Consider the following 19,637-nt stretch of genomic DNA (forward strand, 5'->3'; position numbering starts at 1 on the left):
GAACTATGACAGTGGGAGAATTGATTGGGGATTAGGTATAAGAAGCTCTTCAGATTTAGAATCAGATTCATAATCATTTCAGAATGAAGATGAACTATCAGGTATGAATTTGCTATCCTCTGATGTCCCGGCTATCTATCCATTTGGAAAAGATGAAAGTGATAGCGAAACAACTGAATTTGCTCTTATGGGTGAACAAGAAAGATATCAAATAGAGGCAGAATTTAAAAGGCTTTCAAATAAAATCAGAGATCAACAAGATCTATTGAACAAAAGGGAATGTGACTTCAAAGAAGAAGCTACCAAACTAAAGGCCCAACTAGAGGAAGGAAACAAGGTAAGGAAGTTATTCAAGGACAAATATCAAAAGTTGCAGGATGAAGCAACATCACTAAGAGATGAAGTCAATGAAAGAAGCACAACCATCAAGAAACTCAGAGATAGATCCAGTTACTATGAAAGTCTTGAAGCCACGAACCGCTCGCTAAAGGAAGATCTTGAAGAATCAAAGAAGCAGAATAAAGATCTACTCCAAGCTATTGAAAAACAGGTAAACGAAGTTATCAGCTTAAAATCTCAGCTGGAATGTGCCTTCAGAATTCGTCAAATGCAGCAGGATCTGAATGAAGAACAAGAAAAGGAGATTCTCAAACTAAAGCATCAGTTGGAAGAAGGAAGGAAAGTTGAAGAAGACATGAAGAAGCAATGTCTAGAAAAGGAAGAACAGCTTCAAGTTGAGGTAAATATCTTGAAAGGTAAATTAGAAGAAAAGGATAAACTGTTGCGATTTCAAGATAGTACTAAAGCCTTGGATGATATTCTTAGTAGTCAAAGGTCTCCTGCTATCAAGACAGGTCTTGGTTTTCATGAATCTGTTGAAGGTGAATCTAGCTCACAAGGTGAGGCAAGGAACTCTAAAGAGAAATCTAAAATGATCAACAAGGAGATAAGAGAGATGAGAAGTCAACCCCATCAACAATCAAGGAAAGAGATTCTTCAAAGAAAATCTTTTACTCCTATGAATAATGTTGAATGTTATGTATGTCATAATCTTGGACATGTTGCAGCTAGATGTAGAAGAAGAAGGTTTCAAGACCATCATGCAGAAAGATCATCACATTCAAGGTACTTTAATGGATATTGCTTTGCTTGCAATATGTTTGGTCACAAAGTTGTTGATTGCTACAGGAAGAATATGAAACATGTAAGATGTTATGCATGTAACAAGCTTGGACATATAGCAAAGGAATGCAGGAACAAAGCACGGACTTCACACCAAAAGGAGAAAACAACATCACACTTGAAGATATGGAAGAAGAAGGAAGTACAGACAGAAAGATGTGGCACAGCACAATGTACTCAGATACAGCACAGCACAGACATAACAGACTCAGAGGGAGCTGAAAGTGTAAAACTTCAGTGTCCTGAATCTCATACGCAAGTTTCTTAAAGGGAAGTCGCGTATATACGCGAGTTATACACTGCAAAATCGCATATATGTCAGTCTGAGGAAAAGCAGTGGGGACAAGCTCAGAAAAAGGATCTGATATGATTCAGTCCATTATTTGCTCTATTGGTTAATAGTTACAGTTCGCTAAGGATGTGTGGAAATGTTTTGATGATGATGATGTCTTGATGCTTATTGCTGATATATGCATGATCAGATCTAACAGATGGCACAGGTTGAGGGGGAGCATATGCCTTTAATAATTCATTGTTGGCATTATGGTTAATAGTCCTTGGTGATGATGCTTATATGGCTAAATGATATATCTTGCTATGATGTGGTTATGAGTTGTCCATGATAAATCTCATATGATTCTTAGGGTTACATAGTTGATGTTCAAATCATATTTATGGATTGATTCTTAGATGGTGCATATATATGGTGATCAAAATAAGGAGAAGTACAAAGCTTGAATACAGAACTTCATTACCTGATGATGAGTCTCTCATATGCTGCTGTCGTCATATGCATAAAGATCATGATGCAAGGTTCCTATAGCTCTTGGTGCTCATAGTTGATGATATAAAGAAGTTTTGACAAATGAGATGTTCCCAAGTAATGATACTTGGATCATGTAGATCTTGATGTTGATGAAATGGCTATGGTGGTTTCACACATGATATAATGTTGTTGATCTGAAATTGGTTGTACGCGAGTTTAATAAGGAGTATCCGCGTATATACGCAAGTTTCTGTGGATACAGTCGCGTATATGTTGGTTTGAATAAAATCAGTGGGCCAGACTCTGGGTGAGAAGAGTCTGATATGGGTCTGACAGAGACCATCTGACACAGGTTCAGGGGGAGCAGATAATCTTCTAATAATGCATTGTTGGCATTATCTTAGAAGCTTTTGGTTCTAGTTCACAGCTGTTGTTGGTTTCAGGTGGAACAAATGCAGAGGAAGAACAGAAGCAAATCATGATTGCTGATCTGAATGGTGATTGACAGAAGCTGCTGCTATCAGTTATTAGTGACTTTCATAAGTCTTGCTCTAGATATTTCGTCTCTATGTCATGTATCTCTTTTATGATGTCAAGGTCATGTAACAGCCTATTTTGGTTTCCCCACTATACCTGGGATGAAGATGTAATGTATTTGGTTGTCATATTTCTGATGATCCCCATATGGTTGGGTGATGGATGTATGTATTGAGTCTTTTGGTGATAGGAAGGTCTTTTATGATGTATAAGTCTTGGTTCTTCTTGAAGAACATCTTTTGTAGATCTTGCCTACAGTCAAGGGGAGCATGAACAGCACATTTCAGCAAGAGCAGAGCTTTCAGCATGTAGCATGGACAGATTGGTACACCTTGGCATATACAAAGGGGGAGCTCATTCAGAGAGTTCAGCAGGTACTCAGGGGGAGTATGAACAGCGGAATGCTTATCTTGGAAAGAGAATATCTTGGTTCGCCCTTTGCCCTTGATGTCAAAGGGGGAGAGTGATTTGGTGTTGTTGCCATCAAGTCCAAAGGGGGAGATTGTTGGCATTATGATGCATGTGTTGTACTTGATGGCAACCCTCTCATAGAAGAACATCTCACTAGATGAATCTACTGATGTGACTAAATGCATGGGATGCAGGACAGCTCAAAGGAATAAGAAGATCAAGTTCTAAGTGTGACAAGTTAGCTTTGCCATCAAGTCCAAAGGGGGAGATTGTTGGCATTATGAGACAAGTGTTGTCCTTGATGGCAAATCACACAGATGACAAATCATAGTGCAGAAGGTCAGTAGCAAAGAATTGATGATCAGACTACAAAGAATGAAGAAAGAAGAGTATATACGCAGGTTCACTATATACCAAGTAGGGTATACACGCAGGTTCACTATATACCAAGTCGCGTATACGCAGGTTCGCTATATACCAAGTCGCGTATACGCAGGTTCGCTATATACCAAGTAGGGTATACACACAGGTATACGCAGGTTCACTATATACCAAGTCGCGTATACGCAAGTTCACTATATACCAAGTAGGGTATACATGCAGTTTCATGCACGGAAAAGCGCGTACATGTCGGAAAGCTTATTTTTGGGTCCGTGGTATTTAGACCTATGGTTTTGGTCCGTGGTATTGCACCCATAAGTGTTGATCCCAAGTATTGGGTCGATGGTATTGTTTTATTATGGTTTTGGTCCGTGGTATTGAGCAAGGCCTAAGACTATAAAAGGAGAGGAAGACCATTAAGCAAGGCATTCAGAAAGTCTTGAATATCTAATGAAGTATAAGATCCAGTATGCAGGTTATGGGTTGATGATGCATTGCTTGATCTGAGCTAAGGAGGGATCTCACCGATTGATGGAGAACAAGATCTAAGGATAGATCGGGATCAAATGCTTTGAAATAAACTGTCTCTATATGATTGATTATGTTTATTCTAGATCTATATACTGACGCATGTAATGATCTGAACTGGGTTTAACTTAAGTCTGAAATCGCTGCAAGTCATGATTGAATATTTATAGATCTGTACGCGGGTTGGCTTTGGCGTAAGCGCGTATGTACGCAAGTTTGGTTCATTGTAGTAGCGTATACCATTTGAGCTATGATGTCTGAAGTTACAGATGATTCTGACTATTGATGAGTTCTGATTATGACAGTATTTTTCATATCTTGGTTGGTTGATTGTGTATTGATGGATGAGAACCAATATTGATCAGGATCATAATGACTCATATTTATGTGATCTGATAGACTAGATCTGGGTGCTGACACATATATTATCCTTGAATATGTAATGATCTGGTTATGTCTGAAGTCAGGAAGTGCGGCAAAGTTATGAATAAGTGATTAATGACATATACGCTGGTTCATCTTGATGAAGTTGCGTATACATGCAGGTTCGGCACTTCCAAGTAGCGTATGCACTCTGATGCATGATTTTGATGGTACAGTTGGTTCTGATTGTTATTGCAGAGTTCTGCTCTGTGTTCTGGTGACTGTATTGTTGACAGGGTTTCAGTGTTTCAGTGATTCAGAAATTAATGATGCTAGTAGTGATTGTTTTGAGCTTCAATGATAGTTATGGGTCCAGTATGAAAATTGGATGAAACATGGCCTTTCAGATTATGTGTTGTGCTTCAAGAGTATCCAGACTGAAAATGTATGAAACGTGGTACACAGAGGAGAGAAGATTGTAGGCAGGCGTCTACGTACTAGTATCTTAGCTAGTACAAGAGCAAAGGGGGTTGGAGCTCCCTTCCAGGAGAGTCTGGAGAACGAGAGAAGGTTGTAGCCTTCTGCAGGTTGTAGCCTGCGTGCTGGTAAAGGACTGCACCAGTACATTGTAAAAGAAGTTTCTTAATAAAGGAAGATAGAAACGAATTGCAACAGGTGGTTTTCACCCACATTGGGTTTCCACCTTATATCATGGTGTTCATGTGTGTTGCTTATGTGTGTTGATCTATCTATTTTACTGCTACTATTAACTGTTAATATGGCTAATAATGTTCTAATGCATCCATTGAAGATCACATAACTTAATCATGAGTTTAATGGCTATACGCTAGTTGCAAATTGCAATAGACACAGTCGCGTATACTTAACTGAAGTAGCGTATATGATTCTGAAGTATGAAAATGAAAAAGTTTTATTGATTAGATAATACTGATTCACCCCCCCTCTCAGTATTATTTCCAACAATTTCAACACAACCCTTGATCTCAAGCGAGACGAGATCTAATCTTGGTCATCAATCGCTTTGAAGATTACAGTTAGGGATTTAGCTCTATAAAGTTATGGAAGCAAGGTTAAGGTGAAGGAGAAAACACTATACAGCAGCACAAGTTTGAGAGAGGCATCTCAATGAGAAGTGCAATACTCTAGTATGCTAGGTCCAAGGAAGGGGGCAGCAAGGAGATCTAGATCAACCAAGTAGATTTTGATCAGTTGGATCAAATCCAGTTGCATGTATGTATTTCCTCAATTGAGCCATTTTTCCAAAAATGGAGCCCAATTAAGTTCTGAAAGTTAATGAATAACTGTGATTGGGTAGAATCTGTTGTGTCATTGCGATTGAGATTGGTATATTTTGCTTCCACTGAATTTACTCTGTTAATGAACTTAGTTGTGCAATTAATCAGTAGATCTGTAATCTGCTAGGAATTAAGTGCCGGGTGCTAGGTTCGGAAGAATTCTCACAGAAAAAGGTAAACTAGAAGTCTTCAGTATACAAATGTTTTGTGCAAAGAGGCATAGATTCATTAGTGCCAAAAAAGGAAATATTCTATAAATTTCCATATTAACATCAACTTATGCGGCATTCTTTATCCACGCATGCAAATCACAAGGAGAATTATTGATACAGAAGCTAGTATTGCATGAATGTTAATGCTGCACATACCTCTTGAAAATGTGGGATTTGTGTAAGCAGGATCCGTGTTGTACCCTGCCAAACAAAAGTGAACATGTTGTGTAATTAACTCAGCAGACAGTAATTCACAATGGAAGTCATAGTGGAAGTCAAGACTCAATAGCAGTGCTTCATGACAGATATAATTTGATCATCAAAAGAGCAGCGGAGTTGTGCAAGAGAAGTTGAAACTGAGTTTTCAGACCTTTCAAACATAAAATATTCAGTAGATTTTAAATATTTAGCATTCAGAAAACAATACAGCTCTATACAGAATTACAAATTATGGTTTGCATCTGCTGGTGGAGAATGACATGTCTATTGCTACAGTGGAGTCTAGTTACATGTCAATATATCACCGGCCATAGACTGCAGATCTTATTCATTCATTTTGCATTCAAAGCACAATAAATGGGCAGAGTAACATCTTTGCTAAACATGGATCTCAATTGTAAATCACAAAAATAAATTCCAATATTCATTAAAATCTTAATCAAAACAATCCACCTAGGGGTACCCTTGCCACAAGTTGGATGAAGAGATGTGCAATGTTCCCTACAAATGAACCACTGACTTATGGACAATGGTTCATACAAATTCTAATATGATCAAGCATAGAGGCCTCATAATATCCATTTAATAGACCACAATAAGTTTGCTACATATATATTCCATTTCCAACTTGTTTTTATATAGAAACAACTAGCTAGCTGTGAACTATCCCTAACCCACTGAAAGATAGAAGACTGAATATGGTATATCTCAAGCCTGCAATATGTCTTAGGCAATGCTCCCATACTTGCATGTATGCCGACTATGGCATTTTGCTGAGTGCTGGCAACTATGATTCTAGAGGGATCCTAATAACATTAGAGTGGGCTGGAATCCAGCAGATACCAGGTGATTGTAGCCTTGTCACCAAATTCTTCGTGACTTCAATGAGATTGTTGACCTTGGGAGGTAAGAGTGTAATTAAAATCAATCCCCTACAATCTCAATAGAATTTCGATTGATGAGAATTTATTAGCAATCAACTGACATTATTTGCCAGGTCTTGCTTGATTACAATTACAGAGTAAAAATGAAAATCAATTTTCTCCCCAATTATACCTCACTGCATGTAATTGCAATACATCCAGATAGTATAGTTAGCATAGCTAGTTTTTCATTACTAAAGTTCAGGAGATGCTGTCTGACTCCCTAAGTTGTATATTTTCATGGAAATTTTAGATGTACACGTTTGGCTGCAATTGGCAATAGCTGTATTATTTGCCATTACTCCATCAACAGCATCTAAACCATCTGTGGCATCATTGATTGCTTCTTTGTCTAGGACTACTAAAAAGAAAAATAATCTATTAAATATCATTTTTGGTATTAACTATGTAGAGTAAGTCATAAATCTATGACCATATCCATGAGATTAGTCTCAAATAACCAATTTCTCGTGACTTATGAATAGTCCACTTAGCACTCATTGCATCTAGTGATGCTCACAGGGTTGAAGAAGTGGGATTGATAAGTCATTAATATTCATGACTATTAGTCTCAATTGACCAATTTCCCGTGACTTTTGAATAGTCCACTTAGCACTCATAGCATCGGGTGATGTTCACAGGGCTGAAGAAGTGGGATTGATGGTAGCATCAATTGTTGCCTCTAAGGCTTGCACCCAATAACCAGACTCACTGGGAGGTCACCAATCCCAAGACTCCTTTGGCTCAAATGCACTCAAACATGGAGTTTTCCCCAAAATCAAGCCAACTTAACTTGCTTCACCATTTGCAAAACCTTCAAGTGAGCTTGATTGTGTGGCAAAATCCATGTTTGAGTGCACTTGAGCCAAAGAAGTCTTGGGATGGGTGACCTCCCGATAACTCTTGGTTATTGGGTGCAAGCCCTAGAGGCAATGATTGATGCTATGTGATTCATTTCACTAGTATCGATCCCACTTCTTCACTCGTGTGAGCATCACTCGATGCTATGAGTGCTAAGTGGACTATTCAAAAATCACAGGAAATTGGTCAAATGAGACTAACACTCATCGATATGGTCATGCATTAATCACTTACTCCACGCAGTAATCCAAAAAAGGATATTTAATATGTTGCACTACAAAAGGCCCTCGATGCTAAAATAAAAGAGCTATAATGAAACAGTTCATAAGGTGCAATACCTGCTAAGGTTTTGCAAATTGGGTAGCAAGCTAAGTGAGCTTGATTGTGGGAAAAACTCCATAGTTAAGTGCATTTGAACCAAGAGTCTTGGGACGAGTGACCTCCCAAGAAGTCCTAGTTACAAGATGCAAGACTTAGAGATGATGATTGATGCTATGCAATTCATTTCACTGTCATCAATCCCACTTCTTCACCGCTATGAGCAACACCCAATTCAATGAGTACTAAGTGGACTATTCAAAAATCATGAGAAATTGATCAATTGAGACTAATACTCATGGACATGGTCATAAATTAATGACTTACTCTACATAGTTAATCCCAAAAATGATATCTAATATAGTGCACTGTGAAATACCCTCACTGAATAGAAAAAAATAACTCCCTGGTAGACTTTCTTAAAATACTAGACACACTAAAGATCCTAAATCCTTTGCATATGATATCCTTAACCAAGTTCTGAAGTGTTCATACCATGGAACCCCCATCAAACTTTCTTAAAGGACCAAGCACCCTAAAGACCCTCAATCCTTTGCTTGTGATATCTTTACCCCAGTTTTGAAAAGCTCATGACATGAATCATTGTGTTCAGGACATATTTTGAACTAACCTAATGGACAAGTTGATAATGGGTAGCGAGATGATATTATGAAGTGGGCCATGAAAGTGTTAGTTCAAAGTGGGCTGCAGGGGGGTAATTTTGAAACAGACTGACAAAATATCTTTCAAATCAACCCAACCAATGTTCCTTCAACATAGCCCGATGCAAATTATTTCAAAAAGCCCCAATGGGGCTTATTTCAAAAACAATCAATGGGAGTTATTTCAAAAGGGGTTGATGGCAACTATTTTGAAATGGTCCAATATAAGCATCTGTTAGTATTACATGTGATCTTCAACCCATGTAATAAGTGTTAGTTTCTCTAAGCCCAGCAAATCGATTTATAGTGCCAATAAATTTTTTGCCCAAAATTTAATTTTTAACAACAAAACCAAATCTAAAATTTATTTACAGGAAATACTGCTAAGCTTCTAGCATTTTTTTACACAGCTGAAATAGAAATCAAACATATAAATGTTTACACAGCTGTTTACCCTTGAAACCCAACTTGGGAAAACCAACATTCGTGTTTTATTTTTAATTTCATCTTGCAAAGGAAAAACATAAATTTATTACAGCAATAAAACCTTGATCTGTGTACCAACAGAAGGTTTAGACCTGTCTTGATCTATGTGCCAACAGCTGCCTCAATTCCTGTGCATAGCTCTCGCACATGTGATTGTACACCCTGAAAAACGTGCATGTTGTGCACTACCTCGATTTCTATGCCTACAGATCTCTGTGCAGCCTTCTCACACATACAACTTGACTTGGTTTGTGTGCCCAGCTGCCTCAGTTTGCGTGTTGTCTCTTTTCCTCACTCACTGCTCCTTGGTATGCATGTCAACTTCTCTTGAAGTGTGTGCTGCCTAGGAATGCATGCCATTTTGTCTCCAAGCAATTATTTTTATCCTTTTTCCCCAACCCCATAATCCATGAAGTCAACCTCGAATTCACAACAAGATCTATGGATGAGATTAGATTTCATCATCTCCATCGCTCTGAGGGCATGTTGCATACTTGGAGGGCTACACGCGTGGTCATTACATCCACTTACTTGGTTATCTAAGATCTTACTATATTTGCGCATATTCTTGGACAACAAACTCTGTAGACACTTGTTGCTATTCTTGAAAGTGCACATTTATTTACTTCATGGAGTTTTAGCATGGTTAAAGCCATAATTCGCCCTTATCTCCCTGGATATGTTCTGTTTGATGTTGCACACATACTATTTTGGGGTTTGACTACCTCATCTTGCACAATCATCTCCCTAGATTTGTTCTCTTTGATGTTCTGCACACGCTATTTTGGGGTTTGACTACTTCATCTTCCACAATCATCTCCCTGGATTTATTCTGTTTGATGTTGTGCACATACTATTTTGGGGTTTGACTACTTCATCTTGTACAATCATCCATGAAGTTGGTTGTCGTGTGATTTACACATGTCGAATGGTTGCATGCATCTGGTGGACCACTTTTTATTTTTGGAGGTTGGTTATGGAGCATTCTCCAAGGAGGTAAATTTATTGTATCTCTCATGCACCTTGGAAGGCGCACTTTGTGAACCCTGCAAGGTGGACCCTTGAGCACATCCTCTTAGATTGAAGAGTATTTTATTAATTTCACATGCATCCATTCTTGGAGGGTGAATTCTCTATAGACTCATCTAGCATTTGACTTTGTATAATGCCTATTTCTACATGGTGTGTCCTTTCTTGGAGGTTATTGTTGCATATTGTTGTCAGCAATAGATAATTCCTAAATCATCCATGCTCACAAGGCCTGCTAAATAAATATGGACTGTTAGTAATAGTATAGCAATTTCAGTATTGTCATTCACTTCCCATGGTAACTCAACAGAGACATCAATATGGAAACAATAATCAAAGGCCATCTTGCTAGGCAAACAAGTTACTCATGCCTTGCACGACTTGTTATCACCAAAAGACAATTCTTCATTAACCCAACTGAAAAAATGCTTCCCAAAAATTTGGTGTTCTTTTAATCCCAAGGACTAAATTACAATATCACTAGAAGTTATCCCCACAGCCAAGTCAGAATTTGTTACCAGATGCTTCTCGTTTGCACATTCAAACACACCTGCAAATGTCAATTTCAATCCCTCACAGACAACTTCAGGATTGCCTCTACTAAAAATGTTACATAAGATAGGTTATTATCAGGATAAACTCCACTTCAGGTTCATTAAGAGGTTATCCACATAGAATCCACCTCTTCAAATGCATTGAGCATAAACTCTGAAGCACCTACATGATAATACAACAGCATATGTACCAAAGTTTTTGTACCCTTACTAAACAAAACTCAGAGCCTAAAGCTATTGAAGATTTTGGTTCCCTGATACATTTAACCAAAGTTTTGAACCTCGACTCGTATTGTAAGTGCTGACTTCACGAGGCTTAACCCTAAGACAAGAAGATAGAATAGTAATGTCACAAAATAAAAGCAAGCCTACTTTCCATTACACAAAATAGATAATTTGAATCTTAAAGCACAAAAGTAAATTGGGTAAACCGTAAGACACCACGGTAAAATTATCATCTTATGAACCATTCCAACATAATTTCGACATATATGGAAAGAAATAAGATATTCAGTTTCGAAGGACTAGGTTTTGCATGCATTGATCAAAAACGATAATATATTCATCAGTACACATGCTTATACTAGGCCTCATGTAGTGGCTGTGTACTTACTACTGGTCAAAGAGCAGACAATAGTAGCATTTTACTGAAGATATATATATATATATATATATATATAGATATATATATATATATATATATATATATATATATATATATATGCGCCAAGGAAAAGAAAAAAAAATAATAAAAATGTTATAAGATTTATACTGTTCGAAAAAATGATGTCCATACTGTTCAAACATGCAAATGTATTATATAAACATTGTATCAAAATGCACGCTTCATAAACATAAATGTCCTAACAAATTCTATATGGCTAAGAAATGCTTCCATCTTGAAAATCTTAGGGAAGAAAATCATTTTATTAATAGGTGTGTAAAATGGATATAAGAAAATTCCTTTAGAGACTGGCAAATTTCTCCATCCAGACACAGAAAGCAACTGATTTCAGTATAATCTCTTAGTATCCATTTCATTAAAAAGGCATGGATAAGCAATTGCAACAAGAAAACATATTCAAAAAACACTGCCAGTTATACAAGATCTTGCTTCCACTAGTGCGTGAATATTCAGTGTGTAGGGGAAACTTGCTGATATAGTTGGCACAAGTGAAAACCACCTATAGTCATTCCCAATAAGTAAGAAACAGTGTAAACTCAAACTTTCCTTTTCTAAAATAGGTCTTACTAACAAAGAGATACTGTTTCCACCAAAAAACAAAATCCAAGATGCAGAAGAAATCCAGTAACAAAAGCCAACTCTAAAGCCTAGACACAATGATATATGAGAAAGAAAATAATGAAATAGAAGCATTGTCAAATATCCTCCATACATTTCCTCTGATATCATTTTGGAGAATGATCAGTACAAGTCTCTCCTATTCCAAATATGTAACTTTCTGGTTAAGAATGTAATTTCAAGCACCAGTTATTGTACATTGAAAATTCTAACAGCTATAGCAGAAAAGGCACACATTTTAAATCAGACCTATTAAGAAAAAAAAGATTTACAGAGTGTTAGAAAGCTACAGTTCAACAATAATCATTAATTATTGGAAGACTGGAAGTAGCCAAACATATGCATATCAAACCAATTCAACAAGAGAATTGGGGGTTTCTCAACGAGCCTCACATTTTCTCCACATCGCATGCAAAGACTCTGGATCTCATGAAGGGGATTGGCTGCCTCTTCATCAGCATTCACTGCCTCAGCTGCATTTCCAATATCAGCAATAACTCTATCCTTCCCCATTGGCATTGTTTTGACTGACCGCGTGTTCAAAACAACCAACAGCAAGATCTGCTTAAATACAAAACATGTGTCAGCACTTCATGTCAATCCCCAACTAATGACAGAAATGAACTCCTTTAGACAGAAAATAGATATCTGTGCCAATCAAGAGCCATCTAAATTTGTTTATCACAAGACATAACAACCATGACAGAAGCTTTTTACAAAACAGAACAAATACTCTTGGAAGAACTTTGAATGGCCAACAAATTGAATTCAAGTTACAAGATTGGATGTACTCTACAGAAGACTTCTTATCTAATTTCAGAGTATGGCCAATTTGTTGGCCATTCAAAGTTCTTGACCATGAAAACACTAACATTACATGGACCATTGGTACATTTGGATATCTAAGGAAAGAGAATCACTGCACTTTTCATGTCATAACCATAACTTAAAAGTAAAGTGTAAAAGAGTACTGTCAATCAAAATCACCAAGTAAGCTAGAATAAACTTTTCCGCAATATGTAAGTGGTTTTATGTATAAAATCAGCAAAAGCATGCTGTTGTTACAGGTTTCCAACAACAGTTCCTGTGAGAGATTGCTATAAAAGCCAGCTTAATTTCTGGTGTTGTTCTCATTTTCCTTTTAGCATTGTTAGGATTTTGAATCCTGAATGTAATTATTTGCTTTAATTACAGGTGTTTGAGGGTACATTTCATTTTCTCACTGAAGGTGGGCAAGAGTCGAGAGTCAACTACCTGTGGAGTGCCTGACGCGTCTTTGTGGATTAAGTCATGCTGCACGGATTGTCTCAACTCTCCTGCCGACCAGCAAACAATCTTCTCAAGGCATCAGCGTCTCTATGGAGGAAACCTCCAGTCCCTGCGCATACACCAACGAATTCCCCTCAAACACCTCGTCCTCCGAAACCAAATGCCTCTGGTCGAATGCCCGTCCTCTGCCGTCGTCGAAGGGTGAACAAAATCAAAGAAAAGTCGACTTAGCCTTTACGCTTTAGTATTTACGGTTTAACTTTAACTTTCAATAATAATAAAAAATAAATTTTAAGTTTTATCCTTTATTAATTTTAATTTTTAACTTTCAATACAAAATTTTATTTAAATTTTGAATCCAAAATCGGTCCACAAGAATCCCAAAGAACCCGTTTTTGGGGTTGCAGGAACCCGTTTTTGGGTTGCATGACAGGTACCCATCATCAGGGTTCTCTTTACTCCTCAAGTCAAGACAAAAGAACCCAAATTATTTTTTTTAATAGAGAACCCAATTTTTCATGGTAGAATCAGTTCTTATGAAAGAAAGAAGAAAGAAATTATTTTAACGTCCACAAGGCTAAAGATAGCCTATGGGACAGATTGCTTCTTCATCTGCTTGATGTATTTGGCCCTTTTTCTGTGAAGCTTCAAAATAAATGCTCCCAACTTCTCGACAAACCCCTTGCTAAATAGATTATCCCAAGAGCTAGCTGCCAGCATATCTGCATAATTTTCCCTGTTGTCTTTGAAGGCCTCACATTCTAAAATGAAATGTTTTTATGTTTCCACTTTTCCGGAAGAACAAAAAATGCATACTCTTTCCTCCCACACTTCTTTTGGCCTTTTCCAGTGCCATGTTTCACAATGGAGTTGATGAGAATTAGTCCTTAACTGAGCAATAAGAATTTTGGCTCTCCAAGAGATATTGGCCTCTATGTATGCTTTTGGTTGATGACTATGAGTGGGATTAAACACTTCAATATAGTACTTTTTCTTTCTTCCTAGCTCCTTATCCCAAGTACGCTTGTGGAACTTTTCCATAACAAAAGCTTTTATCTCTTTGCAAATACCCCATTTAATAAACCATTTGATATTTTGTTGCTTCCAAGTATTTTTTTTCTCTTGCACAATCTGTAATTAAAGACAACCTTGGGCCATCTACCCTCTTCCATTTGCTCAATTTTTTTAAATACCTTATGATTCGCACCACAGCAATTGCTTCAATAGGGTTTCACTTAACAAGATAGCATAAGGAACTACACTTTTAATCTTGAATTCGTTTGTAATCAAACGCTTCTGAATTTTCTCAATTTGTCTCCACTGCATGTCGGATGTACTGCTGGCCCATAGTTCACAACCATAGAGAATCATCAGAATCACTAGAAGCCCAAAAAGAGTTTGAGTGGTTTTCTAGTCTCATAACTTTGCCTCTCTACACCTATTTTGAAAGCATAAAATGTTTTCCAACCCCCCAAAGTTCTTTTCTTTCTACAACCATTCCAGCTTAGATTTTTGTTGAAAGCAATTCCGAGATATTTGTAATCCACAACTTCTTCCAGAATGTTGCCTTCAAAGTAGAACTTATGTCGGTTATATTTTCTTTTCTTAGAGAAAACCACTACTTTCGTTTTGTAGATATTGACTTGCATCCCCACACTTCTACAAAAATGCTCAAGGGATAGTAAGTGCTTTTGCAAACCAAGAGCCGATTTAGCAATCAGAATAAGGTCATCTGCATACAAAAGAAGTCTTATAACAAACTTGCCCAAATAGACACCATCACCCCCTTGTGAATTTAACCACTCTTCAAGCTTGTCGATATAAACCAAAAAGGGTAGGAGACAGTGGGCAACCTTGCTTGACCCTGATATTGCTTCTGAAACTTTCAAAAACGCCTGCTAAAGTTCTAATTTTGACTTTCACCTCTTCATACAGCCTATGCACAGCTGCTCTCAAATGTTTAGGAACCCCAAGTTCCTTCATTCTGTGCCAAAGCTTATCCCTAGGAACCGAGTCAAACGCTTTTCTGAAATCAACAAAGCAACAAAAGACTTCTTCCTTTTTCTCCCAAACTTTTTCAATGATGTGCCTTAAAGTTATACAATGATCAACTGTGGAATGTTTAGGTCTAAAACCTGCTTGCCCTTTAGCACGCTTATCTCTTTCTTCTGCCCACTTGCTAATTTTGTTTTCTAACATGCTTCCAAATAGCTTTGCAAACAAAGGGTTTATCATGATGGTCCTATAATTGGAGGGATTATTGACGTCACCGCTCTTGAAAAGAGGTATTGCCAGACTAGTTGTCCAATCTGTGGGGAGCCCCTGTTGTATGATGTTGTTGAAAATTTTTGTAATGTGAGGTGCAAGAATCTTTGAGCCCCACTTTAGATATTCTGCTTGGAGTTCAGCTAAGTCTTTTGCTTTTCCAACACCCAACTTCTTGATACCCATCTCTACCTCTTGCACCGTAAAGAGTTCAGTATCAATGTTGACCACCAAGGGGGGAGGGTCACCCTTGGGATCCTACTCATAGAGTTGTCTTGCATAGTCAAACCATTTAGAAACTATAATACTATTTCTAGTTTGTATCTTTTTCAGTTGGAGCTCCTTCCAAAATAATTTGAGATTATTTTTCCCAAGGAAGATTAGTTCTTCCCTCCTTGAAACCATGAAATCGGTTTTTTTCTTGCTTAATAACTGCTTGTAAGCTTTGAGCTTTATGTTATCCTTGTTTGACTCTTTCCACATTCTCCTTGCCTTTTTGCATTCCTCGTCAAACCAAGCATTAACCAGAAAGCAATTTGTTTCAGACTTCTTAATTTTTGCTCTTTTGCACTTTGTAAGTGCGCATTGAATTAAATGTGTTAATTCATGACTGTGAAGGCTGTGAATTGTGATTTTCTCCTTCTCAAAGAGCCTCTCTAGCATCATTTTGAAGGTATTACAATTTTCTAGGGTCAAAAGAATTTTGCCCTGTGGGAGGTTGTTGGACATGCTGAATTTCTGACTCTAGTTGTTTCTTTCCAGTCCAAGAGAAAAATAAATAAATTGGCTTGTGATCTGATTTTAAGTCCCACAGCTAATCTCCAATCAAAACTTCCTCCATTTTCTCACACAAACCATGCGAGCAAATTACATAATCTACCACACTTGCTCCATTGTAAGTATTGCAAGTGAAATTACCGGACTTTGCCCATCTAGTCAAGCCATTACAAATTGACTAAATCAAAGGCCCGACATAGACTAAGCAAATATTCACCAAAGAGATTGCAACCCTTGTCCTCTGAAATTCTTTCCCACTGATGATTACTCTCTTCTGTAAGCCAAATAGGGTCGCAATCATCTTTACAGCAAAGAATGCTAGTTTGCTCACTTGCAATCCTACCATTGAAATCACCCACTATAAGGACTTCACATAGCTGCGAATAAGTTGCAATATCCGCTTTTAAGGCTGCAAATGGATCTTTCCGGTCAAGCCCTCTACCTTTGTAGACTTTTGAAACTTGCGGCGCAAAATAACACGCTGCAATTCTGATGTGGTTTCCATTTTCTGATAGTTTAAACCAAATGAATTGCTTATTTGAGTCTTCTTTTTCTAACTGAAAGAGACGACCTTCTTTCTCCCTTACTAAAACCATGATATAACCCCGTGCCCTTTGCCATTCCCTGCTGCCTTATTCCACACTACCATCTTCCAGTATCCTTCAAACAGAGGTGTCTTGCACCCTTCATGTTCATGTGTTTCTATGAGGCAAATTATGTCTCTATCTTCCGCAATAGGCCCTAACCCAGGTCCTCATCTCCATGGGTAACCTCTGCAGTTCCAACAAACTAATCTTAAGGAAACCTGGGTATGACTTGATTGCTATTTATTTTGACATGAAAAACTCACATTTGAGTCTTTGTCCCTACTTTCCCATACTGACCTTGCTTCCCCATTTCCTATTGAAGAGTTTGTTGTCTATTCTTTATTACCATCTTGCTGCTATGTTTTGGAAGGAGGTCTGAATCGTGCTATCACAGCTTTTCCTTTATAAATCCATGCTCTCTTGCCTTCATCTCTTGCTTCCCTAACCTTTAACATTTCCTCCCTTCTTTCCTCCTGTTGTTTTACAGTTAAATCTTTTTCTAGGAAAAAATGATAACCCCTCAAGAGATGTTTCTTGCTTAGAATGATATATTTATCACGCAAGCTAGGCATGATGACTTTTATGGGTTGGCTCTCTCCCTGTTAAACTTACCCACCCTTCATGCTTGGCATATTTTTCCTTGCCATAGCAACTTGTCTTTCAAGAAGTCTCTTGCAAGGTCAAGAGTACATTCATTTTTCCCATAGTCTTTCACCCCTTTAATAATTATGTTTGTTACCCTATTTTGTCTTTCCTTGCCTTCTCTATCTTGCATGTTGTCAACCTGAATGTTTGTTTCTCCTTCCTTATAAGCATAATTGCTAATAACTTGAGCCCAAGTTTTGAAAACTTTGGTGGAATCTCATTTCCTTTCTTCTCTTGCTTACTTTTCATGGTTGTCTATTTGGGCAATCATTTTCCCTTTATCCTGGGATGATTTCGCATCCACCACCTCTATACTTTCCACTACATATTTCTTTATGTTTTGCACATCCGCCTTCATGCGTTGCCATTCTGTCTTCCCTATCAAGAGAGCTTCCTTCCAGTACTTAGCGACGAAAACTTGGAACGGGTTCGACAACCCCACCCTCGGGTTCGCAAACCCATACAGCATAGAACAAAATAAATCAATGAAATTTTGCCATAATTTGCTTTACAAAAGGGGCAGGAAATGGAAAAGCAGTATATTTATATAATCACTTGTGCTTAAATGCATTATAATTAGTGTAAGCAAATAACCCCTCGGTACATTTGCAGCCTTGAAATTTTCAGATGGCAAAGAACAAATATCCCCGCAGAAAATTTCAGAGCAATAACATATAAGGCAAGTGCCGGTAGATTGTGGGTTGCATATTAATGGATCATTCAAGGTTTGTACAGTCTACGGCATGTGTTGGGTGCTTCGTATAGTCCCAATGTCCGTTTCCCTCTGAATTAGTATCTTAACTTTAGAGTTATGAGGTGTCAGGGAGTATACCACACAATACCAGGAAGTACAAACTACATTAAACAAGTAGTGGCCTTAACCTTAAACTCAATTTTTAAAAACCATCAGTGGGGTATTCGACAAAACGTGAAACCGCAGAGCAAACGGCACTGTTGGCAGAATCATGGTCAGATTATAAAGCCCGCGCACAGAATATATCACAGTGATTTTCTGGAGATAGGTAATCTGAAAAACAATAACAATTACACACGACAATTAATTTTGAAGGTGGGATCGTGGTGGTTCCTGTTATTATTGAATGTGAAGAAGTCCTTAGCTTAGCATTCGCCATGCATGACTTCCAGAATATTTTTCATCATTTTCATTATTTAACTAAACAGAAAACCCACTTGTGAATAGTGAAGAGAACATCCATGTCCATATTATCATTTCCTAAACGGCACGGAAGCACTTCAAGGTAGGGATAAACAGATGAAAACTTAGAATCATAGCTGAATATCAGCATTTTATATGTGCCGCTAGAACTTCTTCCTCGCGGGACTTTGCAAGACAAAATAGTGTACAAATCAAATGAGCTGCTGATACCAAATCCAAAAGCCCATATGACAATCACAAGAAAAAATATGAAGAAATCGTAACTGTTGAGCTACAACAAAATCTTCCATTAATAAACACTGAATCTTTGAGTTTTGGATATTGATCATACCTCGAATTTGTGCACAGAAGTCTTGTATCTATTACATAACACGAACACGAGCCTTAAATGAGCAGTTGCAGGGAGTCTGAATGTCTCTGGAGCCTTCTCAAACCTGCTATCTTACTTTTGAATAATCCTCCGTCGTATTGATTGTTACTGAATATCTTGCATTGGCTTTTACTTTTCGCTTCTCTCTCCTTTCGGATTTTGGTTTTTACCGAATGTCCTGCGTTATTTTTCAAATAAGAGTGGGAGCACTATAACCATGGTGAACAATACACATTCGACTTAGGAATGCACAAACTTTTATTCGACCGCCTTAGAGCTTTATGGGATTATTATTCCAGTAGAAAAAGTTATCGGAGTGGTGCTTTTTAAAATATTTTTAGGGTTTTAAATGCGGAGTGAGAGGATAGGAATTTTTTATTTTAATATTTGTTTATGTATCAAGTTGTTAATATTAAATTTGTAGATTTATATTAAAATAAAATATATTGATATTGATATTCGTTATATAATTAATTAATTATTATTATTATTATAA

At 37.5% G+C, this 19,637-nt stretch overlaps 1 protein-coding gene across 1 annotated transcript in view; it reads right to left on the reverse strand.

Moving 5' to 3' along the window:
* LOC149261058 (zinc finger chaperone zpr1-like) overlaps positions 1-19,430 on the reverse strand; it is a 335,727-nt gene extending 316,297 nt beyond the window's left edge. Inside the window, exons 1-3 of the mRNA XM_089421608.1 lie at positions 19,103-19,430; positions 12,445-12,612; positions 5,853-5,897 (exon numbers count right to left, since the gene is read on the reverse strand). Of these exons, the coding sequence (XP_089277734.1) occupies positions 5,853-5,897; positions 12,445-12,570 (171 nt within the window). The 5' untranslated portion in view covers positions 12,571-12,612; positions 19,103-19,430. The remainder of the gene's footprint in view (positions 1-5,852; positions 5,898-12,444; positions 12,613-19,102) is intronic.
* Positions 19,431-19,637: the final 207 nt, after the last annotated feature.

The sequence above is a fragment of the Pinus tabuliformis genome, chromosome 6, assembly GCF_031772625.1.
Source record: "Pinus tabuliformis cultivar Carrire ecotype Pingquan chromosome 6, CPIR1, whole genome shotgun sequence".
In the NCBI taxonomy this organism is placed as follows: Eukaryota; Viridiplantae; Streptophyta; class Pinopsida; order Pinales; family Pinaceae; genus Pinus; species Pinus tabuliformis.